The sequence below is a fragment of the Desmodus rotundus genome, chromosome 1 (genome assembly GCF_022682495.2).
Source record: "Desmodus rotundus isolate HL8 chromosome 1, HLdesRot8A.1, whole genome shotgun sequence".
Taxonomy (NCBI): domain Eukaryota; kingdom Metazoa; phylum Chordata; class Mammalia; order Chiroptera; family Phyllostomidae; genus Desmodus; species Desmodus rotundus.
In genome coordinates, this window is record NC_071387.1 from 178,206,056 (window position 1) to 178,232,431 (window position 26,376).

At 57.2% G+C, this 26,376-nt stretch overlaps 1 protein-coding gene across 9 annotated transcripts in view; it reads right to left on the reverse strand.

Moving 5' to 3' along the window:
* The window catches only part of SLC12A7 (solute carrier family 12 member 7), an 85,650-nt gene that overhangs the window by 30,896 nt on the left and 28,378 nt on the right, over positions 1 to 26,376 (reverse strand). For 2 of the 9 annotated variants that reach the window (XM_053913612.2, XM_053913605.2), the window contains exons 1-3: positions 21,570 to 21,788; positions 2,142 to 2,236; positions 1,503 to 1,625 (exon numbers count right to left, since the gene is read on the reverse strand). In XM_053913612.2, the coding sequence (XP_053769587.1) occupies positions 1,503 to 1,625; positions 2,142 to 2,236; positions 21,570 to 21,693 (342 nt within the window). In that variant the 5' untranslated portion in view covers positions 21,694 to 21,788. Of the gene's footprint in view, positions 1 to 1,502; positions 1,626 to 2,141; positions 2,240 to 13,914; positions 13,979 to 20,576; positions 20,820 to 21,569; positions 21,789 to 26,376 lie in introns of those variants that run through there. The other 7 variants (XM_045186208.3, XM_045186214.3, XM_053913601.2 and 4 more) reach the window with 6 other exon arrangements.

Sequence of the window (26,376 nt, forward strand, 5' to 3'; positions counted from 1 at the left end):
ATGAACAGCCAGGGTGGTCACAGCTCCTAAGGAGCTAGGAATATCACGGCAGGGGGACCAGACACACTGCCCTCCGCCTGGGATGGAGGCCACATCCCATGTCCCATGCTCCTCATGCCTCTACCACTTCCATCCCGAACAAGCAGCTCTTCTCAAACACCAGGGGCCAACACCCTCGCGTGTCAGGAAATGAGTATTCATTCTGCTGGGCTTATGGTCAGAAGAAGGAGAGAGGGCAGAAGCCCTTGGCTTGGAGCCCAAAGGGGCCAAGGTCAGGCCAGACACAGGCACGAGGGAGACACTAAGAGGGAGAGCGAGTGAGGCCATTTGGACACGGGACTCCCAGCCCCTCGGCCCCAGCACTGGCCAGAGGGGCAGGGTGGACACAGTGGGATGGGTATGGGCAGGGAGGTGGCTGTCGGGATCCCTCCCACTTTGTCCCAGCTCAGCATTGTGGGGGTCCCTCAGCCACCCCATCCAGCTGACTTAACACTGCAGAAAGCGCCAGACCCCTCTGGGAGGCCAGGGGCTCAGGCCCCAAAGTCTTCTGTCCTGCTGCCAGGAAACAGCTCTGATTCCAAGGCCCTCCCTTCAGAAGACGACACCCTTCAAGTGGTGTTCTCAGAGCCAACAGGGAGGGGGACTCAGCATTTAAAATAGAGAAAAGCCACTTTCCACCCTTTAGCAAGCCACTTGCAGGAAAGGTGAGCAGACGAGTAGAACTGTTGCTAAACCTTCGGAAATGCCCGTTTCCGTCAAGGTTTCAGAAGGAGAAGAAAGGGAGACGGCCTGTCAGGGCCTCTGGGAGCTGTGGCCTACGCTGGAGGGATTCCTTGGGTGGTTAAATTTTTTTTTACTTTTTGGTCTGTATCTTTTTAAGATTTTATTTATTTTTTAGAGACACAGAAGGGAGGACAAAAGAGAGGGAGAGAAACATCAATCTCCTACGCCTCAACCAGGGACCGAACGGGCAAACGCAGGCATGTGACCTGACCGGGAATCAAACCTGCAACCTCGCACCTAGCAGTGCAATGCCCAACCCACTGTGCCTCACTGGCCAGGGCAGTTTGTATCTTTGATTTGAAAGGAATACACACTTATTGTGAGAGAGTTTTAAAAGTAAGGGAGGAAGAAACTAATAATCAGCCATGGCTCTCCCACAGAAAGACACTCAACACAACCACGTTCCCTGCAGCTTCATCTGCATCCGAATGAACATCATCCTGAGTCCCCAAAACTGTGCGGGGGCTGGCCTGTCCTGGAGCTCGCGCAGCCCACCAGCCCCCTCAGGGTCATCTGTGTGGTCTCCAAGGTTTGGCTCTTAGAAATTCTCCCAAAGAACCTCTTGCTAATGCATGAATCCTCAGAGCAGCTCTGCTTATTGTTTAGGAGAAATACAATTCCTGGGAAAACAGCCCTGTCACTGAAAAACAAAGGGAAGGTGAGGAGGCCCTGGCGGGTCTTGGGAGGTCTGGGACTCGGCTGCATAGGCGGGCAGCTACCTTGACCTCACGCCTCCGGCTCTCTTCATCCTCCTCATGCTCCACCACGCCCTGGCTCAGGTTGGTGTAGTTGGCCAGCTTGTTGAGGAGTGAGGACACCATGGGGTTACTGTCCATTTCCTCCTGTTTGGGACCAAGACACAGAATAAGTCACCCAGACCCCAAACTGAAACACCCCCAGTCTGACCAGGTTAACCACCCGGCAGGGCCCCTGCCGTGTGGATGCTCTGGATAGCCCACGTCCAGGGCCACCTGGAGCCCAGCTCTGCCCCTGGTCCTGAAGCCCAAAGGTCTTGAAATGGGCCGGCCAGCCCCAGTCACAGCAGTCTGGTCTGGGGCCTGGGGCTACAGGGAAGGCTCCAGGCCACTCACCCAAAGAGGGAGACCAAGGTCCCCGAGATGGCCCAGAATTCTGCCTCTCCAAGCCCCTCACGGACAGGTGTCAGCCATGAGGGCACACGGTGTAAGGGCCTCAGGACACGGACAGCTGCCAGCTCCCTGCCCACATGGTGTCCAGTCAGGTGGCCCAGCCCCTCAGTCCACCCTTAGACTGGGGGCCTCAGGACATGGCCTCGTCATGTATCCAAATTACAGCTACTATATTGACCCCTGCTTTTTGCAGGAGAAAGTGTAATGTACCTCAAAAAGTGCCATGTTCTTTCCTTCAAAGAAACTTTCTCTCTCCATGTCGCCATTGTTAACGATGGGGCTGTTCTCTCTTGAGTGTCCATCTCCTGCTGGGAAATGAGTTCAGGTCCAGTTTAGGAGCTGAAAGGAGGGGGGGCAAGAGGGAAGCAGGGGAACAACAAGCCTGGGGCGGGGGAGATCCCAGCAACAGACGGGAGTCCACAGCTCAGTCAAGTGCAGGGCACTGGGGACAGAGTGGGCACTGACGAGGGTGCAGGGCTCTCAGAGCCACGTGTGGCCAGTCTTCCTTCTCTGAGTACACACAGGTGACCTGCCAATACCACACTCTGCCTGAGACCCCGAACCACCGAGGCCTACAAGGGTCCCAGCTCCCTGCCCTGGATGCTGAAGTGGGAAGCCAGGATGGGCGGTGACCACTGTACTCAGAACGCTGCCAGCCAGGCATCCTGGGTCTCCCTCCCCAGCACAGGTCCTGTGGTAGACAGTTCAGAGCCCAGGTGACCCTCCACCAATACAACATGACAAGCCATGGAGCCACTCAGCAGCCACAAATTGTCCTCAGCAAGCATAGAGGGGAATGAGGGTCCTCTCTCTGCCCACCTAAAACCTAAGCAGGAAAGGCAGTGCCAGCCAATTGGACCTGTGTGCCCTCCCCCACATCAGTCTCCACATGGGGAAGCTGCATCATCCTGGGCAGCTCAGGCAGCCAGGCCAGGTCCGGGCCAGGTGGGGCCCTGCGGCCCTCCCACCCATCAGGCAGGAACCCCGCCCCGACCTGGGCTGCGTTTCCTGAGCCACCAAGGTAAGCATTGCCTGCAGACAGTCAGTGAGACATGAGCCGGGCACCTCGGGGGACTCTGACATGGCTCCCCTGCAGAACAGCTGCCCTTCACCCAGACAACGGTCTGACCACAAAGCAACAGTCCACGTTCCAGAGGAGCACTGGGCCACAATGCCTAGGCCCAGTCTGCTGAGAGGACAGAGTGGTCAGCAACCCAGGCACAGAGGCTGGCTGAGGGGCATCCCAGTGCGAGATGAGCCCAGAGAGGCCACAGAGGGAGCAGTGCTGACACGGAGGTGCCCCCACACCTTCCGTACAGGCATGGCCTCCTTGCCCTGAAGCCAAAAACACAACTCAGCAACAAGAAACACTGCTTGCTGCTTCAGAAGAAAAAGAGAAAAAGGCCAGGACATAGAAAACCTCTACTGTGAGGGGCACACAGGCTGAATCCAACATGGAAGAAGCCAAGGTCATGGCTGCCCTGCCCATAGGCATACTGCCACCCTGTACTGCCACCCCCCCCCACAAAGGCCAGAACCCCCACCAAGAGCCTGGACACTGAAGAGCTCCCAGGCCCTTGCCCAGCCAGCAGGGGAGGGACGGCAAGCACCTCTCACCCACTTCTCCAAGGCCAACAGGCGGCTGAAGGAGAACCCTGTCAACCTCAGAGGGAAGAGTCCAAAGCAAAGCAACTCCAGCCCAGCCTCGCTCACTGTGCACCCCGGGGGAAGAGGACGGGCAGGGGAGGCAGACGCCTGTCCTGGGGTGCAGCTGCTGGGAAGGGAGGGGACCCACAGCAGGCACAGACTCCTGGCAGACACCCTGTCTGCACCCCTCCCACAATTAACCAGATACTTTCAGACCAAACATACAGCTCTTTTTATAAGGATAAACCTGCTCAGCAACTGAATGGGCCATTAGTAGGGATTTGGGTTTAAATATGGTTCACTACATAATAAAACTCTGCGCTTATTTTAAAAGATTCAGGGCTGCATTTGCCATGAATGATGCCTGTGGTGTGCCAGATGAAAACCGGGCAACAGCATCGCACACAATAGGAGCGCAGCGCGAGGTAAAGAGGGGCTCGCTGCGGGGGCTGGGGCTACGGACAATAACGTCTTTATGTGGTCTGGACTTGTTAAAGCTCCCTCCTGGGGCAGGGGGGCTCGTGTAAAAGGGGCTCCAAGTACGGCCTTCGGGAACTTCAAGTCCCAGCGTGGGCTGCCTTTCAGGTCCCACACACCCTGTGCTTCACCGGACTCCTGGGGACAAACACCTTAAAAGTAGGTCCACTGACCACTGGCCTGAACTTCCAGAACGTGAAAATGCTCGCACAGAAGGGGCCGCACAGACGTAGCTGGCTAATTTGGTTTGATGGTCACGGCGGCCTCGCCCAGCAGTTCAGAGCAGATTCCACCACGGGTGTCACAGAGCCAAAATACAAGACACAGCCTACAGGTGACCCCCACCTCCATAACTATTCTGTCAAGAAAGCCTGTCCCAGGTCCCCAGGTCACCACAGCAGGCCACAGATGAGCCCACAGGGCTCAGCCTGAATTCAAGGTGTGAGTTTGCTCCCAGATCCCAAAACGGGGGCCTGAATATGTGCTCTGAATTCAAATGGAGAGAAAACACCCAGTGGTGCTGCTCTGATAGAAATCTTTGAGTGATGCGGAGCCCTGACCCCTCTAGTACCCTCAACACATTCCACCGGGGACACTGAGGCCAGCCCAGAAGCCACTGGCAGGGGCGCTCAAGGCAAGCAATCTGTATCCTACCCAAGTCTCCCAACAGCGTGCCAACCTATGAGTCACTGCCACCAGCAAGTCACCCCCAGCAGCACACTGTCTGGGGGTGCTGATTCTGCTTCTCTAGAGGTGATGATCAACGGCAGACACAGAGCTCGGCTCCTGACAGTGTTTCTGGTGTGAATGCAAGACGCCAAGGCCTCTGTCTAGACCAGCCTCTGTCTAGAGGCCCCCCCCGGGCCAGGCCCTGACACGGTCACCCCGCACCCGACGACACCCACTGCCCAGGAAGCCAGGGAGGGAGCGGGGATGCACTGCATTTTAGGTTCTCCTTCTGTCGAGCCAGCGTGGCCACACGACCTTGGACAAAGTCAGGCTGCTGGGTCTCATGTTTCCTGTCGCTGGGGAGAGGCAGCCGATGTGGGAAGGGCCTTGCACAGCTCGGGCCGGCAGCTCCCCAAGTGTCCCCAGGCAACTGCGAGGTTCACTCTCAGCTCACTGCCAGCCACAACCCATGCTGTGTGTTGGGGAAGCACAGGCTGGTAGTCACGGCTCTTGGGACTTGTTTGCAAGTGAAATGCTAAGCATTGACCCCTCTGCCAGCCGTACAGCCAGAACCACGTGCACCCAGCAACTCCACATGCTTAACCCGAGGGCCCTGATGTCTTTCCCAGGCATCTGACGCTCACGGGGAACAGGTGGATCGTAGACGTGCCATCAAACACCTGTCCTGACAGAGAACTCGAAGGAAACTAAACAGGTAAGAAGTGTCCCCAGAGCTCCCCACGGGAGCAGAAAAGAAAGAATACCAGGAATGACTTATCCAGCTAAGTGGCCATTTAGTGACTGTTGACATTGTGGGTGAGCCTGACAACAGAGACGGAAACCTAGTGAAGTCAACTCCCCCTGAACAAAGACCAGGACGGTGGGAGCCCAGTGGCATGAATGGTGTGTGAGTGGCCAGGGCACACCGGGGCCAGGGCGCCGTGGGCCACTGGCCAGGGACAAGCTGTAGACCCAATACCTGGTTTCTCCGATTGTGGGCACCAAAGTGACACATGTGATGAGGGTGGAAAACAGAGAAACACACCAAACAAAAGCAGCAGCAGACGAGGCCTCAGCATCTGGGTGAGTCCCTCCAGTCTGGAGTCTGCTCCCCGTGTATGACCCACCGTGCTTCCTCTTGTTACCCAAGTCATTTTTCAGTCCTTAGTCCTTTAAAGAGAACGCATTTCCCTTCATTTCTGAGAGCTGTCCACTTAGTCAACCCTCGGGTGCTACCGACAGCACTCATGCACCCAGCAGAATGGACGGCCCCTCGGGAGAGGAGGAGCATCTCTGCATGGTGAATACTGAGCTGGAGTGTGACCCAAACCCAGCAGGCCCGGAGACCTGGGCAGGGCCTGCGTTTGGAGGCACCTGACAGCATCCGCGGACACGTGGCCTCCCAGATCCCAAAACGTGGCCCAGGCGCAGGGCAGTAGCTCCTCCCAGTAGGAAATGCCTGTGCAACTGTACTCAACTCTGCTACAGTCAAGACACCGCCATAAAAACCAAATGCTTTGACCCGAGGGACCCACCCGCACCTCCATAATATGGAAACACCATCAACACGGCACCTGGGCGGTCCCCGTGAGTCCCCTGCCTACTTGTACCTCTAAGGACGCTCAAACTTCGTTTCATGTTTTTCAAGGAAGGACAGGTTACAATTGATGTTTGAACAAAGAAAACTGGGCCCTACAGACTCCTAGGTGGGAAGCAGAGCAGGCTTCAAACCCCCTCCCACTCCCCAGACACAACCCTGCCAAGCCCACTGAAGCTCTGGAGGGCAGGGATCTTCCTCTGGCCAAGACCCACCCGAGTTTTGGGAGGCCATTCACCTGGGCTGGCGCCCCCTTCATCACTCTGTTCGTTCATGATGCCAAGAACTGAGGACAAGCTTGGGCCCAGGAAACCCTGAAGTGCAGGTGCTGAAGGGGCAGGCCAGACTCGCCAGGGCCCACAGCGCCCTCCTGGGCAGGCCCCTAGGTGGTGCCCCATGAGGCATGCAGTGCCCCCAGCTCCGGGTGTCCCTGTTGCAAGGTGGTGGCCTCTGATGGCCCAGGATAAGGTGGACAGCTCCAAGGCAGGATCAGGTGTCCTGGGCCAAGCCAGTCTGAGGGCAGGACCCACACCTGAGTCCCTAAGCAGGAGCGCTCTCAGCAGATGCCCCAGCCACGGTTAATCTACTCTAATGGAAGAGCCAGTGTCTGCTGGTCAGATGTTTAATCACAGTTCTGGCCCAGAGGTCATGGGATCGACCCCACACCATCCCCCAACACTCCCTCTTCCTGCCCAAAGGTAAACACATTTCTGACCCACCCCACATCTGAGGACTGAAAATGTGCACTGGCCTCACAATTACAAAAATAATGTTAAAATGTGTTGATTTTACAACCTGCATGAACTATCTGTTGTTGACTGCACAGGAAAACAACGCTCTAACCTGGAAGGTCGCAGCCCCTGCAAGCCCGTGACCCCTCCCTCCAAAGCCAATCTACAAGGACGTGGTATAGCCGTTCTGTGACTCGGCACGGAGATCAGGCAGGATTCCAATTCCTTAAAGGTGACACACTGGGGGTGGCAGGGGAGGTTATGGACGTGGAGCCCATCCAAGAATCCCCAAAACCACCTCCCCTCCCTCCATGGCCCAGTACTGGTTCCTCTTGTCACTGAGAAAACATATGAGTTAGGTTTTTAAACAGACCCTTCAGCCTCTTGAACTTGCAGCAGAGCCAGAGAGCATGAGTTTTACCTCGCTCCCTGCACCGGCCTGACCACAGGAAACACCACAGCCAGGCCGGGGTGGCCCGGGGGGGCCGGGGGGGGGGGGTGGCGCTGGGTGGACTCCCATTTGCCGGAGCTGCCCCCTGGGGATGGCTGAGGTATGCGTATGTCACACGAGAAAGAATCAAGGCGCCCATGACTCTTGAAGAACAGTAGGGTATTTTCCTACAAATGGAGTAAGATGGGGAGACTTTATGGAAACACCATGAAAAGTACATAGTGAGTCCATCAAGTCGTCCTTGACAGGGCAGCAGCAGGAGCGGGGGCGCTGTGTGCTTGGTGTGGTGCCGAGACTGCGGCCCTGCAGCAACTGGCACAGGCAGTGGGCCCCGTGGAGACCGCCATCAGAGTTCAAAGCCCACCAGGACTCCGGCGAGCACCACACTGCTATGAGCCATCAGCATCTGGCCAGCACAATGGCCTGGACTGTGGCCACTCAGTTGGCTCTGCGCTCTCACTGTGCTCAGGCCAGATGGCTGACTTTCTGTGACACAGCAGCCACTTCCTGCAATTAGCCTTTTTATGGACTTTAAAACGCATGGTCCCACAGCAGAGGGCAGCATCAGCCCAGCTCCCTGACTATCCCAGTGCCACCAGTCCCAGGAGCATTCAGAGGCCCCGGGTCAGGGACACCAACACCCATCACCTAATTAAAAGTAGGAACGCTGAATACTCAGCCCCCACCAACTCCACAGCAGAGTGTCTGTCCCAAACATGGGGCGACCAGGGCAGCAAGACAGTGACAACTGGCTACAACACAGAATAAAACAAAATCATAAAGCCATCGCACCACTCAGTTAAAAAAAATTAAAAGGCTGGGAGGGAGACTTAATGACTCACTTATAATTAGGAAAGCACAGAAGGAGGAAAAGAGCAGTGTTACAGCAAAGCACGAGAAACACACCTCAGCCGGTGGTCAAGGCTCCCTCGGCCGCGGGAGCCGAGGTGATGGTGTGCACCCCTGATGGGACAAGATGAAAAGGACACACTCCCTCTGGGGGCTTCCTCCCAAAACCCACAGCCCCAGTCCGGCCACAAGGACAACAGGAGACACATCCCAACTGAGGACAGCCTCCAGCCCACGTGCCCGCCTCAGAACCGTTCAGCCATCGTAAACAACAGCCGCCTGCGAACCTCGGGCAGCCCACGGGGCCCTACGCAGCCATGACAGCTGAGTGCAGCATGGGGCCTGGAGAGAGAAGGATGCTGGGGGCGAGGCGAGGTGCTCAGGGTCTGGAGTGCGGCGGGCAATGGTGAGCAGGACCGGCTCGCAGCTGTGACCACAACAACGGGTGCAGAGTGGACACTAGGGCTTGTGGGAACCCGCTCCACCCCCATGCGCCCCACAAATCCAGAACTATGCCAAATGTAAAGTTCACTAAGTACAGAAATAATTCCCATCTCAGTGGGCCCATAAAGAGAAAACTTAAGAAAGAAGGCCTGGAAAACAGAGACAGGTGCGGTTCATGAGCGTCAGTGAGTGAAAGGGATCGTCATTTGTAACCACTATACGAAGTGACTGGGCAAGAACAGGAGAGACGCTGTGACACCACCGGGTGAAAGGCATGGGGTGGGGGCAGGTCCTCATATACTGATTACAGAGGCCAGGGGTCCAGGACTGGGGTCGTCTGAGGTCACACAGTGGTGGGAGGTAACCCCAACACTTCAGCGTCACAGGCTGTCGCATGGCATTCTTGCCTCAAAGTGTTTCTCCTGAACACAGCCCAAAGAAACAGGCACATGTAAGTTCCATGGCATTCCACAAGCTATCTGACCCAGATATCTTTGAGCAAGTAGATTCAGGAAACACAGCAAGGTGGGGAACATTCTAGATCACAAGCTAGCAAGCTTTCTCGGTAAGGGCCACACTGTCCCCTCACAACCACTCAAGACTCTGGCCACTGAAGACAATGTGTGAACAAAACAGCAGGGCCACGTTCCAATAGAACCTTATTGACAAAAGCAAGCAGCTTGCCTGGCTGTAAGTTGCAGAGTCCGGCAGCCACCTCTCAATACACAGCTCACATGACTCTCTCACCAGCCCAGGAGGTCCACCAGCAGGTTCCTCCTCCAGCCCAGCCTAAGCTCTCCTGGATTTAGGACCTGGCCCCGCCTGCGCCCCACCTTGCAGCAGGCGGAAGAGCCCACTCCCTGGAGAAGCCCCCTCCTCATGCCCCTAGCTCTGTGGCCCAGGGAAGTCCAAGGAAGTCAGCATTTCATGGGTCAGTCTTCAACATAGCACAGCCAGGCTCCAGTGACCACACAAACTTTGCTGGTCCCCTCAAGGTGTTGGCAAAGTTCCAGTAATTTATCTGCTCACAGCACCTTCAGCACCTTTTAAACACAGAACAGATTATCTATTCCCAAAGGTCCTGACTCTGCACAGATGACTGATGGCAACTGGTCAGCAGGCTGGGCCCAGGCCGAGGACCCAGAGCCGCAGCCCACCGAGACCATGGGAACAGGCCAGACAGCTGGCACGTGTTGGTGGAGAAGCCAGCGTTCCGGGAAGCAGGGCAGGCCTGGGGCATGCAGCCCTGACCAGGGCCCTCTTCCTCTTCCGTGGGTAGACAGTGGCAGTTGTGTCTGAGATGAAGCCACACATTTTGTGTCTTCCCCTTGTCACTTCATTCCAAAAAGGTCGTAACACTTGGCAAAACTGACAGTTGTTCTGCGGAGCCCCACACCCCTCACCAGTGCTGGCCACACCCCAAGCGCAAAGCCTACCCATCCAGCTGAAGCCAGGGGCATCTCAGAGCACAAAGCAACCACCAACACCCTGTGAAACAGACCCCAAAGATGCAGAACACCCGCTGGCCCAGAAAGTTCCCCCGTGCTCCCACAGGCAATCTCTGGTCTCTGGTCTTTTTTTTGGACCTCGATCAGTTTTTCCTGCATCAGTTTTGATGCCCATGTTTCTGGCTCCCTGAAATGCAAACTTAACCCCCAGCATGAGTAAACCTTAGACGGCGACCAGGGACGGTGCCAGCCTGGCAGAGAGCAGATTCCTTTCCCAGGTGATACCTGAACTCAGTCACTCTGGAGACCGCACAGAAGCTGCAGGGCAGTCGGGCTTCGTGTCCCTGAGAAGTGTATACGTCCTTGTCATTATTGAGCAAACACAGTTAAGTCGTCCGCAGGGTTGGAGGAGACAGCCGTCAGACAAGCAGGTGGGGCAGTGGAACTCAGCCAAGGCTGCCCAGGCTCAGGGGGCAAAGCGGAGGCCAGCAGACCCACCTTCCTGCTGTGTCCTGGGAGTCCAAGCCCTGGTGCTCCGCTGTGGGTACTCAGTCAGAGCCCGTGTCCGGCCGTGGCTCAGGCGCTCAGACCACGGTGGTCTGTTGTGGACACTGGATCAGAGCCCAAGTCCTGTCAAGGGCAGCGTTCCCAAGCAGGCTCCAAGTGCACTGTGTCCTTCTCCGATTACAGCCTCCACCAGCACCCCCTCCATCTCTACACACAACCTCCCCTCCCGAGTGAGCCAGCATATCCCTCCCCCATGCCTTCTACTCCAGTTTGAATGTGGGATTTCACCACTGTCTCTCCCAGAACGGCTCCCCAGAGAGGAGCAGAGGGACCGCTGAGGCTCCGAGCCAGACACGTTCCTGAGGGTCAGCTGGCTAGGTGGGATCAATGTCAGCAGCCATTGCTGCTTCCTGCCACTGAACACAGGGCAGTCTGCCCAGCACTGGACACTGTGTGGGCCACACAGTGCTGGTGATGGGGGAACACGCAGTCTTCCCATGGAGACACAAGGCACCTTCAGCAGAGTGGAGTCCCCGCTGGTGACCTCATGGTGCATCCTATCAGCTGGACCCCAGAGCACCCCACAGCCACTGCCCCAGTGGCCAGGTCCTCTTTGGAGTGATTAAGTGCTGACATAAAGTGGTTTTAGGTTCCATAATCCACTGGTTAATGACCCCTGGCCCTTGCCCTTTGCCCTTCAGGCTTTGCAGCCAGGATCAATGCTACGACCTGAAATCCAGCAGCCTGGCAATGGAGGCCATAGGGTGCCCATGGGGCTCTGCATTCAGGCCAAGAAAACATGAAAGCTTGAGGTTCAGTCCCCACATTTTTGACAGCAAGTTTCTGGCTGAAACAGAAACACCTGCGTTGAAAACAGGAAACACTGAGAGGACAAGAACCACCACCCACAATCCACCAGCCATGACCGCCACTGTGTCCTGCGGGGTTTTCCCTCCAGTGTTGTCTTCTGGAAGGACTGGTGAGCCTTCTCCTTCCCCATCATGGCTTCTAGGGAAGTAAAAGGGTACTCTGAGAACAAACCTGCCTGAGCCCGAGAGGACAGGATGTGGGGCATGCCCACGCGCACAGGCCTGCGGGACCACCACTGAATCTCATGGGGAAGATCTGCTGCTTCAGGTGAGCACATCAAACCTTTTTGCTTTGAGCTCAACACCTGTGCCCTCCCCACCTGGCTACTTCCCATGGAGAGGCAGGTGGCCCCACTTACATTCCTAGAGGCTTCCCCAGTGGGACACAGCCCTCGCGTCTGAAAGCATCAAAAGCATGCTGTCCCCAGCAGCCCTGTGACACCAGGCAAGAGCAGCCTCCTAGGTCAGAGGGACTGGAGGCCCCCAGGCTTGCAGTGCAGCCTCAGGTTAAAGCCCACCTGGGCACAGGACACTTCCCCACCAACCAGACTCATCCCACAGGGCTCCTGCCATTGTCGCCCCTAGGGTTGGGAGGGGGTTCTCAGGGGAAACAGTGAGGGGATCTGGGGGATTCTGAGGGAAGGAGTTAGGGGGCTTAGAGTCAGGAGGGAAGAAAGCACCCCCTTTAAACCAGGGCCAAGGCCCCTGCTCTGGCCTCAACTTACTCATCGCTCCATTCAGAGCCCTCAGTCCCCACTGTCTGGACAAGATCCCATCTCTGGCATGTTCTTAAATATGGCACTCGCACGGTCTAGAAAGCAAAGACAGCACCAGGCGCTCAGCTACCAAGAAGCACAGATGCGGAGAAACAGCGAACCAGGAGCAGCCGCACAGTTCCAGCAGAGCAGTCAGACACACACGTGCATGCATACACAGCCACACAGATCATGTGCGTATACACACACACAGCACACGGCATGCATGTGCAGGCACACACATGCAGAGAGCACAAGTGCTTTCAACATACTTGTACAAGCATACACACAGCCACACATACACGCTCATGCATGCGGATATACACACGCACACACACTCACATACATGCTCACAAGCACAGCGGCATTGCTGGGGACCACAGCTCTGAGAGCTTCTCAGGAGAAGAACGTATTCCCAGGACTTGCGTCTAAAAGACGCAATCCCCTTGTGGGAAATGACAGGCCCCTGGGGAACCCCACTCCCTGACACCCACTCAGTCACATGGCTGCTCACTGCTCTTGGACTGACCTCTCCCACCTCAGGGACCAGCGCTGGCAATCCGAAGGGGCGTTGGCAAGAGCCTCAGCAAGGCCCCTGGGGCAGCTCCCATTACTGACTCCGGCTCCCGTCTGGCTGTGGTCAAGACCCTTGGTCAGAGGGAAGAGGAAACCTAAGAACAACCCGGCGCTTCTCTCCTCTGATTTCAGCTCAACTCGATCCCTCCCCAGTGACCATCCTCTGAGCCTCCAAGAACCCAGGCCCAACCCGCAGGCACCGTGAACAGACAGCCAGGGAGAAGAGAGGTCATGGCCATGTCTGGGACAGGCTGGCCCCTGGAGAGGGAAACTGAGGCATAAGGAGAACTCAGGGATAGACCTGGAGTCCCCTAAGGCCTCACACCACCCTGAGGTGGACATGCCCGCTTGAGCAGAGGGTGACACAGACGTGGACGCATGGCGTGCCCCCACCTCGCAGACGGAGCCTGGCCACAGCTGCTGTGCTGGCCCGGGGCACGGGCTGAGTGTGAACACCCAGACCGGCTCAGCATCGGGGCAGCAGCACATCCCACAGCTGAACTGAAAGTGTTTCTGACACTCCATGGTGACCACAGACCCCCAGGCACCACCGGTTCTCCTCCCAACAGCCAGAAACCCCAGGCCTGTGAGTCACACAGGACCCGGCAAGTGGGGATTGTGCTGGAGAATGACCCAGAACGCAGGAAACTAAACTGCTGCCTGGAATGGAGCTCCTACCCCCATCCACACGAAACAAAAAAGCACTTCCACTCCTCCCCCAACAGTTTTCTCAGAAAGAAACCGCCCAGGGAAGGAGAGAGGAAGCAAGCCAGGAACCCTCAAGGAGGTACCAGAGCTTTGCTCAGGGCCCTGCCAGAGGCGCGGGCAGTGGGGCCCTGCCGACACCCCCAGCACAGGCCAGACCCAACACCAGCAGTTCACAGCCTCCCTGGCACAGTCTCACAGCCCCGGCCCTGCAGCCCCCCACCAGCCACAGAGACCACCTGCATGGGGCCTGCTCACCGGAGCTCCTGGCAGGAAGTTCAAGGACCCATGCGGCACCAGCAGCCATGGGTGGGGGAGCCAGAGCACCTCATTCTTGGCTGGTCCTGCTGAAGCTCTGGGGACTTATCTGCACAGAACAGGTCTCTATTCTAAAAAGGGAGTTCCCCTCTTTTTCACAAAAGAAAGGTATTAACCCTTCATGCTCTGCTCTCCCTGCTGGACAGCACTGCCCCAGTGTCCCCCAGAAGGGAGCCCAGGGCCCCCTTGGGCCAGTCCCCAGTGGGTGCCCACAGCCAGCCACCTGCCAGGGTCTGGATGGCCCTTTCACCCATCTACTTCTCCTGCCATCCGTGCCACTGTTACCTGGCCTCAGCCACACAAGCAGGCACAGGCCACAGAGGTGGGCCTTCCCTCCTGGGGCTCCTAGCTGACCTCACATGCCCAGAGCTGCTCGCAAACATCTGCATGCACTCCCCAGTATAGCTGTTGCTGCAAAATGACTCTAGGGGACACCCCTGCAAACACGCTGATATGGAAAGCACCTGGCCGTGTGAACGGTAGTTAAAACCTAACACTGAACTTCACACTTCGCCCTCCAGTCTCAAATCTACAGACAGGCAGTGCTTATAAAATTCATACCCACAGAGGTGATGACCCAGGTGGCTGGCCACACAAAGCCATCAACCAGACACAGCCTCAAACCTGACCCCCAGCCCAGCTGCGACACCCTCAAGCTGTGATGGTGCAGGAATTCTATTTCTTTAACGTGAACTTTTCTCCTTTTTGTCTGTCCACTTTCTTCCTTAATTATTAAGCCCTTAGGACAGCAGACTCTGATTGGCATCAAACTGTCTTAAGCAGAAAGCCTCAGGTCTATTGACCAGGAATTTCCTTCCTGCAAGCTAAAGAAGCTAAAGACAACATCTTGACTTCAGTGGTGTTTCAGCCCCAGGCCCAAGAAAGCTGCAAGTGGAACCCTAGGGACCACACCCTCGTGCAAATGAAAATAGTGAGAGCAAAGCCATGACTGACATCAGGACCTGACACAAAGATCAACCACCAGGCTCTCGCCAATCGGCAGAGCCCAGGACCCCAACTCCCCAAGCCACCATGACGGATGACTTTCCCCCTATACCCATCAGGGAGCCAGGTCTTTGACCTCTAGCTTACCTTTGACTCCGGGTTTGGCACCATTTCCTTAAAATAAACCCTTACTTTCTTGGTTGCAAACTCCTGTTTCCATATTATTGGGCTTCGATATGAGCAGGCAAATGGACCCCTTCAGGCTGGTAACACAGCTGTTCAGAGGGGCCATCTATGGCAGTCCCCAGAGGATGGCAGCCCTGGAAGGTGTCCTGGTCCAAGGTCACCCATCCCCCAATGCAGGAACCCAGGCCTGGGGGTTATCTGGTCAGGTCTCAGGTCCACTGGGCAGAGGCCCTGACACAGGCTCCCCACCACAGCTGGCTCTTTCAGTGGGCAGGGAGGCAAGGACAGCCCACCGTTCACCCACTGGGTCTGACCTGGACAGATACCCCTGGGCCACTCCAGCCACCCCAGCATGGTCTGTGAGCCTGAGCTGTAGCACATGACCACAAACCAGCCATCTCCCAAGCTCCTGTGTGGCCTTGGCCCTGAGCAGCTCTGAGACCACTCTTGCAGCACACGCTTTCCAATTCCTCCCACGAGAACTTCATCCCAAACCCTAGTGGTACAGAGTAAGCCTGTCAGACACCTCTTAGTACAGGACATTTGGGGTCAATTAGTTGAAGGGTGGGAAAGAAAGGTTCCCACTCTCCAACGGCACATGAGGCACCAACAATGCACAGGCCCAATCAAGGTGCTAGAACGCCCGGCCCCACAGAGCTGCCTGGCACAGAGAGGTGGGCTGCATGCACAACACAGTGGTACCTCCACATCCAAGCCCTGCAGGACAGCACAGCCCGCTTCTTCCCTGCTGACAGTGACGAGAGCCCTGCTGAGCACACCGGCCCACTCTGCCAAGGGCCCCAGGAGCCCACACACCAGGCGCTCCTCCAGCCACTCCTCCTGCTCCCTGTACCGTGGCAGTGTAGCCTCACAGGCTCTAGGCCGCCCTTTGTGGAATTCCCCTGGGCTAGTCCACTGCCCTGGCTTCAGACCCTGACTCAGTGCCCAGGCACCTCCATCTAGGGCCAGGGTCACCCACAGGCCATAGCATTTCATTCAACCTGGATGCTAATCTGGGGGCTGCATTTCTGAAGGGCTGAATTTTAGGGGACTCCATCCTGGGGCCTGTGTTCTGGGGAGCTGGCTGCTCATCCTTGTCACCAGACAGTCTGACTCTCGCCCATCGGCTGGGCCCAGCACAGCACTGTGACAGGCACAAGCCAAAGTGCCCATGTTGCCAAAGGTGGAAGCAAAACCAGAGAGCCTGTCTGCAGGGTCAGCTGCTCCCTGCTCACAGTCACAGCCCACCTCGTGAACAGTGACAGCAGGCGGTGACTTCACATGGATGGAGTAATTCCAGCTTTTGTGCTCCTGGTGTGGGGACACTCTGGATGGTCACACAGCCCAGGCCTCAGACAAAGAACAGGCCACAAAGCTTACAGTCTCCATGTGGACAAGGGTAGGGTTCATCTGCAGGCCCACCTTGCCTCCTCACCACTCTCCCTGCCAGTGCCACTGTCTCCAGCCCCCAAGTCCTGTACAAATGTCCCCTTCTGAGAGGCCACCCTGATACTAATCCTCATGGTGCTCCATGTCCCCCATACACCACAAACCATGTGCTAGATCCTACAGCCGCCAGCCCCCAGGAGGAGGGCCAGCACCATTCTGTTCACTGATGCACCAAGGGCCATGAGGGCCAGAGTGGTGGACACTCCACAACCTTCACAGGACAGGCGGCAGCTGCCACAGCCAGCACCTGGTGGCCCCGGAGTGGCCTGGCCCTTTGGGGCTGCGGTTGGAGGCATCCCTCAAGCCCAACCCCATGGGGCCACGCCCCTGAGCAGCAGCAGCCACCACCACTGGTGTCCACAGCTCAGACACCCACTCCAGCAAAGCATCAAGATCAGGTCTGGGGAAATTTCCAGCAGAAAAGACCATATAACTGGACCTAAGAGGCAATGGGCCCCCACACTGTGCACAGGGCACGCAAGCTGGGAACATACTTCGGACCAGGGCACAGACGTGTCGCCTCTACTTACACGGCCCAAGATGGGCAGAGCACCCCCAGCCACATGACTGAGTGGGGTCTGCTGGGGGGCTGGAGCAGGACAGATGTCCCCACAGCACGTGACCCAGTGCCTGTGACCAAACCCCTCTCTACCCGCCACCCTGTTCAGTCACATGCACACACATGCCCACACGTGTGTACAAATGCACACGTGCAATGAGCGCCGCATGTTGCCCACACTGACGCAGACACGTGCAGGCAGGTGCACGCCCACAGCACACAGCCCATGCACACGCACACACACATACAGACACACACGGGCTCGGCAGGAGCACTTAACACGTCATCACCTGATTTCTAAGAAAAGGGCCTGTCGCCTAAGGATGGTTCGGACCCCTGTGCGCACACGGACAACGCACGGACACAGGCCACGTTCCCGGCCCTCGCAGCCATGCTCCGCTCAGTGAGGGCCCAGCTACCTTTTGTTCCTTCACCTTTGCAAATGGAATTCCGTACAAAACACACGTGTGGTGACCTCTGCTGTCCACCTAACACGAAACCCCCTAAAAAACACCCGCGAGCCAAGCCACCTCCAGCAAATCCCAAGGAGACAGGCTGAACATGGGGTCTGCCCAGTGGCACAACTGTGCCGCCTGTCCTTCCTGTGTCAGTGTGATGCATCCCTTCCTTCCTGAAACCCAGGGACGGATGTTGCTCCATGTCCTTGGCCAGCAGGACATAACCTGAAAGTTTTCTCCTGTCCCGCTTTTCAACTGCACTGCCCCCTCAACCCCCACATCCCCCCCCACCAAGTTGTGCTCTCGGCACCCCGTTGGCAGCAGCCCTGCACTTGGCAGAAAACTTGCTCAAAACCTGGGGTCATGGCCTCAGAGGCTCCACGACCCCTTTAGTGGCCTAGTAGATGGCCTCACAGAAGGCTACAGGCTACCCAACTGCCCACTGCTAACAGTCAGCCTGCCATGCGCCACGACAGGACAAAGGTCATGCTCCCCAGGACTGCCTGAATCAGCACATCGGGGTGCTCAGATCCCCTTTACAGAGGGAGGAGGCAAGACCCCAGGGTGACCAACAGGACCTCAGCAGCAGACAGTGAAATCACAGAAAGGAATCCAAAAAGCAGAACAGCAACCCAAAGAAGAGGAAACAGAGTCAGAGCCACGGGAACTGCCACGTGAGGAACAGTCTCAGCTGGGAGCAGGAGACATGGGGTTTGTAGGCTCATGTACCCTCCCAGAGTGGGACTGCCTCCCTTAGCCACAGAAGCTGGGTGTGGAACTTGCTTTGAGGGCTGGGGCCTATGGCCCTGCCTCACTAGAGCCCTGCACGTCTGTCCACTCCATGGTCCCGCACACGCTGCCCATGGCCTCTAGGACTAACCACACCTTGAGGGGCGTCACCAAGAAAGGGGGTCAGGCTGGGCTTCCTGGTGTCAATAAAAAATCCACGGTAATCAGAAGTCAGGATAAAACACCCTCCTCCTCCTCCCCACCACCTCCCTTAGGTAAGGGATTTCTACCAAGAAACAAAGTATCGAGGACACTGGGATACATAAAAACCTGTCCTCTCCACTTTAGACCAGTCTCCCATCACAATAAAATGCAGAATAAATGTCCTGTCACACAGCAGACCAGGGTGTGGTGCCCATTCTTGGGGAGGAAACCAGCCCCCAAGAAAAATGAACCCCAGTCATACCAGAACACCGGGTCCCACCTCACTGTAAAGGAAAGGGTGGGGGGGAAGGCCCTCAAAAGTGTCATCAGCAGAAACTAACACTGACCTTGGCCTCTGCTTCCCATGCCAGCCTCCCCTCCCGCCCAACGGATTTTCACTCTCTGGGGAAGTGTCTCCTCTAAGAGGGTCCAGGCCTCCATGAAGCAGAGCTTAGTGCAGGGCCACTGTGCTCCTGGCTCTAAAGCACCAGGCACAGGCCTGCCAGCCAGAAGAGTTGAGGTCAAAGCAGCAGGACTAATTCAAGGTCAAGTCTCGACATCTACCACCCACGCTACCACTAGCCTGAGTGTCCCAGGGGCTTCTAAAGTCAGAAAACTGCCCAGCTTCACAGGGACAAGGCTCCTACCAAGGCCCCAGCCCAGAGCACAGAGCAGGCCCAGGAATCTGCGGATCCTGCTGGCCCAGGTGTCACAGGTGTCACAGACTCGAGGCCCTCCTGCCTCCAGGCCAGAATGACCAGGGTGTGGTCTCACGAACCCCCAGGCCCTGGTGGAAATAGGAGAGGTGGGGCCCCAGGGCGAGGGGTGAGGATGGTGAATCCTATTTCCACCACAGCCCAAGGATTTCCAGGGACAGGGTCTCCCCAAACTTGCCCCACCACCACCAGGAAGCCCACCCAGAAAGCGAGGTACCTCCCTGAGGGTTTCGAGGGTCACGCAGAGTTGGGAAAGAACTTCAATAGCACCAGCGACCCCATGATGGGGCAGGCATGGCCACTGGCCTGGGACCATGGAGTTTAGACCCCACACAGCGTGGATCCCACATGTGGGCCTTGGGAAGCAGCTCCAGCCTGGCTGTTCCCAGCTCCTACGGGACCCGCCCCAACAAGCAGGGCACATGGTGGTTTCCCCAGGCCCCCTCCTCCTCATGCTGGTGACACGGTGCCCTCCACTCAGCATCTCTGAGCGCGGACTGTGGTCTGACAGCTTACGTTAAAACTCAGAGCGAAGCCAGAGACCCGGAAAGACAACAGCACTGTGACTACTGAGCAGGGAAAAATCTCCTCTGCTGTCTCTTTCCGAGGAAACATAACATAGATCATAAATGTCCAAGTCCCAAGTCAGCTCTGGGCCAGCTTAGCCAAGTGTCACAAGTTCAGCTCAAAAACCCCACACTTGGCGTTCCTGAGTCTGGGATCACCCAGGCAGATTCAGTTTCTGTCCGGCCCCCAGCAGGAACTGGGGGGATCAGGGTTCAGAAAGCAAAAGCACTCAAGGAGGGGGAACAGGGAGCTTGAGGCCCAGGGCACCACACGAGAGCTACTGACAGCAGAAGGGACAGGCAGGAGGAAAATTATCCCCAACTTCCAAACAAGCCACAAAGTCTGGAGAGAAAGTGAATGTGGTTCCAAGACAGGGCCAGCAGGCAGGGAGCCAGACACCCAGTAGGACGGCCAAGGGCTCCTCTGGGAACACAATGGCTCCTGGCGGACAAGCTCATCCTTGGTGCTCAGAACCAGAACCACAAGGCAGTGGTGAGAGAAAGGCTGAGCTTACAGACTCTGACTCCATGTTTTACCTGGACTCAAGCCGCTGTGCCAGGAAGCAGCCAGGGAGCAGCGGTGACCAGCCCCACACCCAGCAGAGCAAAGATGGACAGCTGCCTCACCTTGAGGAAAGAGGCACCTGAAGGAGGGGGCAGGACCCTAATGAAGGATGATGCAACAGCCCATGAGGACAAGCCTTCCAGCAGACTCCTAATGGTGCCCCCAGGAGGGCCTGGCCCTTCCTGCCAGGGTACTGGGCACTCAGGACCCGTGGCCTCCACTGACCTGTTTGTTCTCTTTCCTTAAGTGCCTGGAGCTGGGAGCCTCCTCCCAAGGCTGCAATGGGGGGTGGAGCACAGGCAGGGGGAGTCCCAGCTGTGGATACTAGACTGGGTCCTCTCATTTCCCCCCGTTTCTAGAGGGAGGCTGAGAGCAGAGATGAAGCTGATCACTGGGGGGAACCCATCCATCAGCTGCAAGAGCCGGAGCCTGGAGCCCGGATGAGGAGGCACAGGCCTGAGGGAGCCCCCACAAGAGAAAGTGAAAGTGCTATAGACCTGGGACTCCGGAACAAAGAGGGCCAGGGGGCCCCTCAGCCTGAGCACAGTTGGGGGGGCCTCTCCCCCACACCCCTCCCCGCCAGGGGCCTGCTGTCCCTCCTGTTGATGACCCACAGAGTGGGCGCACACAACTGGGACCTCAGTAGGGGCTGATTTGATCGGTGGCCCTTAGTCTGGCCGCGTGGGGAGCAAGGGCCTGAGGAAGCAGGAAGGCGCTCCTTCCAGCCAACCACCCCTACGGCTTCCGCACCCCACCCGGCACAACCAGGCAGGGGTTCTCACGAGAGGCCCCTCCCCCGTTCCCATAGTTACCCCGAGCGTCTCCCACCTCCCACAGCTCCCCACTGCCCCACCCTGAGTTCTCGAAAGAAGGTGCTTCCAGGGCCCCGGGGCGGGGGGCAGGGGAAGTTAGTGGGGGGAGCAGCATAGCGGGGCTACAGCCCTAGGAGCGCGGGGCAGGGCCGGGATCCTTCATCCGGCGTCCCGCGACTAAGCTTGGTGGGGGACTCAGCAAGCAAGAGGGGGGCGGGACGGGGGTGAGGGAACCTCAGGAGCAGGCGAAGTGAGAGGAACTGCGGGAGACCACGGGAAAGGGGATACAAGGGCGGGAGAGCAGCCCCACACCCTTTCCTCCGGCCCCCCTCCCGCCACGAACCGCCCCCATCCCGGAGAAGCCCGGCTCCGCCTTTGTCCCGCGGACAGGTGCGGCTGCGCTCACCCGGGCTCGAGCTGTCGGGCTCGGGGCCCTCGGGAGCGCCCGGCGCCTCGCTCAGCTCTGCCGCCTCGTCCTGGTCGCCGTCCGCCCGCGCCTCCACGGGCACCACGGTGAAGTTGGTGGGCATGGTACTCCGGTCACTGCGCGCTTACGGCCACACCACGCTTCTCGGCCAGGCTCCGCTCCGCCCGCCCCCACCGACGCGCCGCGGGACTTGGGCGCAGAGGCGGGGTCCACGCGGCCCGCCCCCGGCCCGCCCCCGGCCCTGTCCTCGCCCCGCCCCGGCCCACCACGTGACCTCACCTGCGGTCCCCCAAGCCTCTGGAAAAGTTAGCGGGGGAGGGGGCGGAGCGCCTACTGATGATGTCCCTCCCCCAGCCTGTGCCAGGACTACTCGCGCCCCCAGCTCTTCCTGTGTCACCCTCCTCCGGCGGGTTCCCTCACTGCCTCCGAGCTGCCGGCACTGATCCTGCCCCTGCCGTCCCGCCTGCAGGCTCCGGCCCGCAGTCCCCACACCCCATGGAGTAGTTCCCCGACAAAGTCTGGCTCTGTCGCGAAACAGAAGTGTCCCCCGCCCACTAGACTGACTGGAATCTTGTCTCCCCTCCCCCTCCTTGCCTGGCGGGAGTTCACCCAGCGCGTGGGAAGGGGTTTCTTGCAGAAACGAGCTATGATTGGTGAGGGGGCCTGCTTCGGTCCACAAAGGACTTAATCCTGTACACAGAAGTCACTAAGGCTCTGCGACAGGACCCTAGGCCCAGGCCTGCCTGCTCAAAGTAGCCTACCCTTCCCCCGCCCCACCAGTCTGGTCTGGGGAAGCCACTCGGAAGGGAAGCTTGCAGCAGAGCGCAGGGAAAGCGAGGCCAGGACGCGGACGCTGCAGGCACACCCGGATGGCCTTGTATCCTACAGCCTCGGGTCACTTTCCTAACCCCTGAGACACAAGGAAATGGGCCAACAAAGGGAAGTTAATCCGAAAAGTTATGACAAATAGGTGCAATGAGTCATCCCAGTTTTAACACCCATAAATACAGGTGGTACTGGGCAAAGGCCGTCACAAATTGAAACAGAATAACCGGAATGGTCTGATCCTGTTTGAAAATTGTGTGTTTCTGCAGGCCCAAAAGGCAATGCAGACCAGGTTCTCTCTGGGCTGTGGAAGCTATGCTTTCCCCGACACTGTATTCTTGTAACAACCCCACAACGTAAAACCAAATTCAGAAAAATCATTTCCAATGGAAGACAAAGAAAAGGTGGGATGGCCCAGGTTTCCACCCCCTGTCCCAGGTTCCTGGCAGAAGCTGGAGGCTCCATGTCTTGGGTGCACGGGGTCCAGGAGGCCCAAGACCACTCCTGACAGGAGTTCCACATGAGCTTATGCTCTGGCAGCCTGGCGCCACCCTGGGGAATGAGGAGAAGATGCCCACCAGCTGCTTGTCCCTCTACCAGGAGAACAGGGGAGGGCAGGGGTGGAAATGAGGGGAGGACAAGGGGAGAAGGACAGGTGAGAAGAGGGAGGTCCATTACCTAAAGCTAAAATTACATTTTTTAGAAGAAAAAGTGTAATGAGCCCTTCCTGACAGGGTGAGGGAGTGAGAGCCACAGGGACAAAAGCCCAGAGGGGAGGGGACATGTCTGGAGCCTTTGGCTACCTGTGGGACCAGGATTCTCCTGGTCGTCAGGGTAGGAAGAATTCTCTGAGAGGACTGTTCAGGACCAGGGTGGCCCCGAAGATCCCAGGTCTGTCTCATCTGCAGTGGCTCAGAAAGGGGTTGTCACAGTCAGGGATATGTCCCCAATGTCCCCTTCCCTAACCTAGTAGGCAGAGGGGGCTCCAAGAGTAGGCCTCTCTACCTTAGGCTACACCCCTGTGACTGGGCTTCTGTGCCCCACCTCCTGCTCAGAAGCCCTGCGTTGGCCCTGGGGACAGACACATCTCCCTCACTGAGGGGGGAGGGCAGAGGCAGGCTACCCGCCCAGAGGATCTAACTGGTTCTGGGGTTCAGCAAAACAGCAGTACTGGATGCTGACACATGTCATTGTTACCTGAGGTTACACAAACAAAAAACACAGGCTAAGGAGACCCATGACATTGGGGGACGGGGAGCGGGGAGTGCGGGCAGCTGGGAAGGGCAGTGTGGGGCTGCGGGCATGTGAGTGCCTTCACACTATTCTTGGACTTTTCTGTTGATTGGAAATTTTTCAAAATAAAATCACTTCATACATCTAAGTGAAAACTCTTTGTTTCAAAGTGACAGATGGCTATATTGAAAACACTAGTGGCCACAACCTTCTATGTCCCTAGTGAGTTACCCTGATGTCCTTCTGCCAGCTTCCCTTGCTCTGCTCCTCTGTCCCCAGCTTAGGACATCCCAGGTACCTGGTGGCTGGATATCTCAAGCTGCCTACATCACCCTTTGCCTTCAGGATTGGGGTTCAGGGAGGTGCAGGGAACAGTCCCTTCAAGATGGAAAGGTGGGGCCCCCACCAACAGAGCTCTCGGAGACCTTGCTGGGGTTTTATTTTGTTTATTTGAGAAAAGTAAGGAGTGATAAAAGAACACAGAGCCCTGGATGGGTGGCTCAGTTGGTCGGAGCGTCATCCCATGCACCGGAAGGTTGCAGGTTCGATCCCCCATCAGGGCACATACCTAGGTTTCGGGTTCGATACCTGGTAGGTTGGGGCATGTACGGGAGGCAACCAAGGATGGTTCTCACATCAACGTCTTTCTCTCTAAGATCAATAAATGTATCCGCAGGTGATGGTTTAAAAAAGAAGAAGAGCACAGTCAGGACTCCAGCACTCCAGCGGGTTTTAGATCCTTTAATGGGCAGAGATCCAGCCTTAGGTCACACCCCTCCGGGAGGACCTGGATCTCCAATTGCTCATTTTCTAAAACCCCAGGCTTGGGGACTTTGGCAGCTTACGCACAGGTTTCCATCCCTCTCTTGCGACGCCTCCGATGCTGTGGAAATCCCGCACGCGTGTGGCGACTCCGCCGTGAGCACTTACAAACTACAGGACAAACTGAAGCCCTAAAGGAGAGCTGGCGCTTGAGCACGCCGTAAAGTGTGAAACGGCCCAACACCGTTTTGCCCTCCAGCCCATGTTCGGGTTTTATAAGTAACTTCAAGTAAATCCTGGGCAAATGTTTGCTGTCAGCTCCAGCAGACGGCCTTGGCAGAGCCCAGGTTTCAGAGTTGGAGAGTGACGCAGGGTCCCTGCAGCTGGCACCGTCCCCACTGAGCTACAGTAGCCTTGGCCAGAGTAGGAAGAGAGAGCAGACCAGACCCAACTGAATTCTTGAATTCTCTGCAGCAGCAATGCATCCTGAGCCAATTGTAGCAGTTCCCTGGACATATTCGAAGATAGTCACTGGGAGCCCAGAGAGCTGGCCCTGATAAATTCAAATGTGAGGCCAGATCCAGCTATTCTTGGGTATGAAAGGTCTGGGGGTCATCCCGCCAGGAAATTGCACTGAGTCCACGAGGGAGGAAAACCCCGGCCCAGGGTCTGGCCAGGAAGGACTTGGTCAAGTCCACCCCTGTGGTCTTGATAACGGGGAAAACCCAATATCTGCCCTCATAATAAACTGAGCTAAACCCTGAGGGCATTGCAGTTTGCGGGGATTTATTCCCAGGAGGGGAGGCCATGGGGCGAGTCTTTGGCCTGGCTGACTGCAGAGGCAGAGCTGGTGGATCTGGCTCAGGTCCTATTGGGTCCCCCAGGAGCCACAGGGCAGAGAGAGGGGGACCTAGCACCCAAGCCCACAGATGGAGAGCCTCGCCTTCCTGGCAGCCCACCACCGCCTCAGGGGATCATAGCACCAATTGTTTAAGTTGAAAACAAAAGGAGCTGACTGCACAGCGGTCAGTGATCAGCACACCAGGCATTCTCCTCTGCTGAATGTTCAGGGGGTCGCAGGGAGGGAGCAGGGTGTAGCAGCATCTTATAATTGGTCTTGGAAGGAGGGTCTGCCTCATTTCTGTGAGAAGAAAGTCTGATCTGTGAAAACTCAGTCTATGAAATACAGACCGTTCTTCCTGACGTGAGACAGGTGCACATAGCAGGCTGAAGGCATTTTTGGGAAGCTCTAAGAACGCGAGTCTGTTCTCTCATCAACATATTTATTATTCCACCTTCACCAGTACAGATGGGAAAAACGCCATGGGAACACCACCGGCAGTGTTTTTAATGCCCACAACTGGAAACGTGGGCAAGAGGACAGACCCATGAGTGCTGCTGCATTCTCCCCAAACCCCTACTGAGGTCACAGCCAGTGAGCACGGACACCCAGGGCCCTGGCCCATCAGCCAGCACTGTACCCTGCTGTCTCCCCAACCCTTGCTATAGCCCCAGATCCCTAAGGAGCCCTCAGCTCCAAGGAAAGCCTGGGAGGAAGCACACATCTTGGCCCTAGCCATAGTATGATCCTCTGTCCATTCCTGTGCAGGTACACAGGTATCACTGCTGTCTCACCCATGGCAAGTGCCCAGGGCCAGGCAGGCCAGCGACCCTAGCCTCAGCCCCTCCTAAAGGTGCACGGTCTCAGTGTAGGTGGTAAGGACAGCAATAACTGTCAGGGCAACAGGGCTTTATGGCACAAACCTGGACCACGTGGCCATCCCTCTGCCATCTCTGTGCCGCTCTCCCTCCGGGCTCCCACCCACACACCCCAGCCCAGGACAGAGATGGCATGGGCAGGGCAGGCCCCACCCTTTTCTGGAAGGCTGTGTTTCACGGTGCGAGCCAGGAACACACCCCATTCCTCTGGACTTTCCCCAGAGTTCCAGGGAATGAGCCAGCCCCA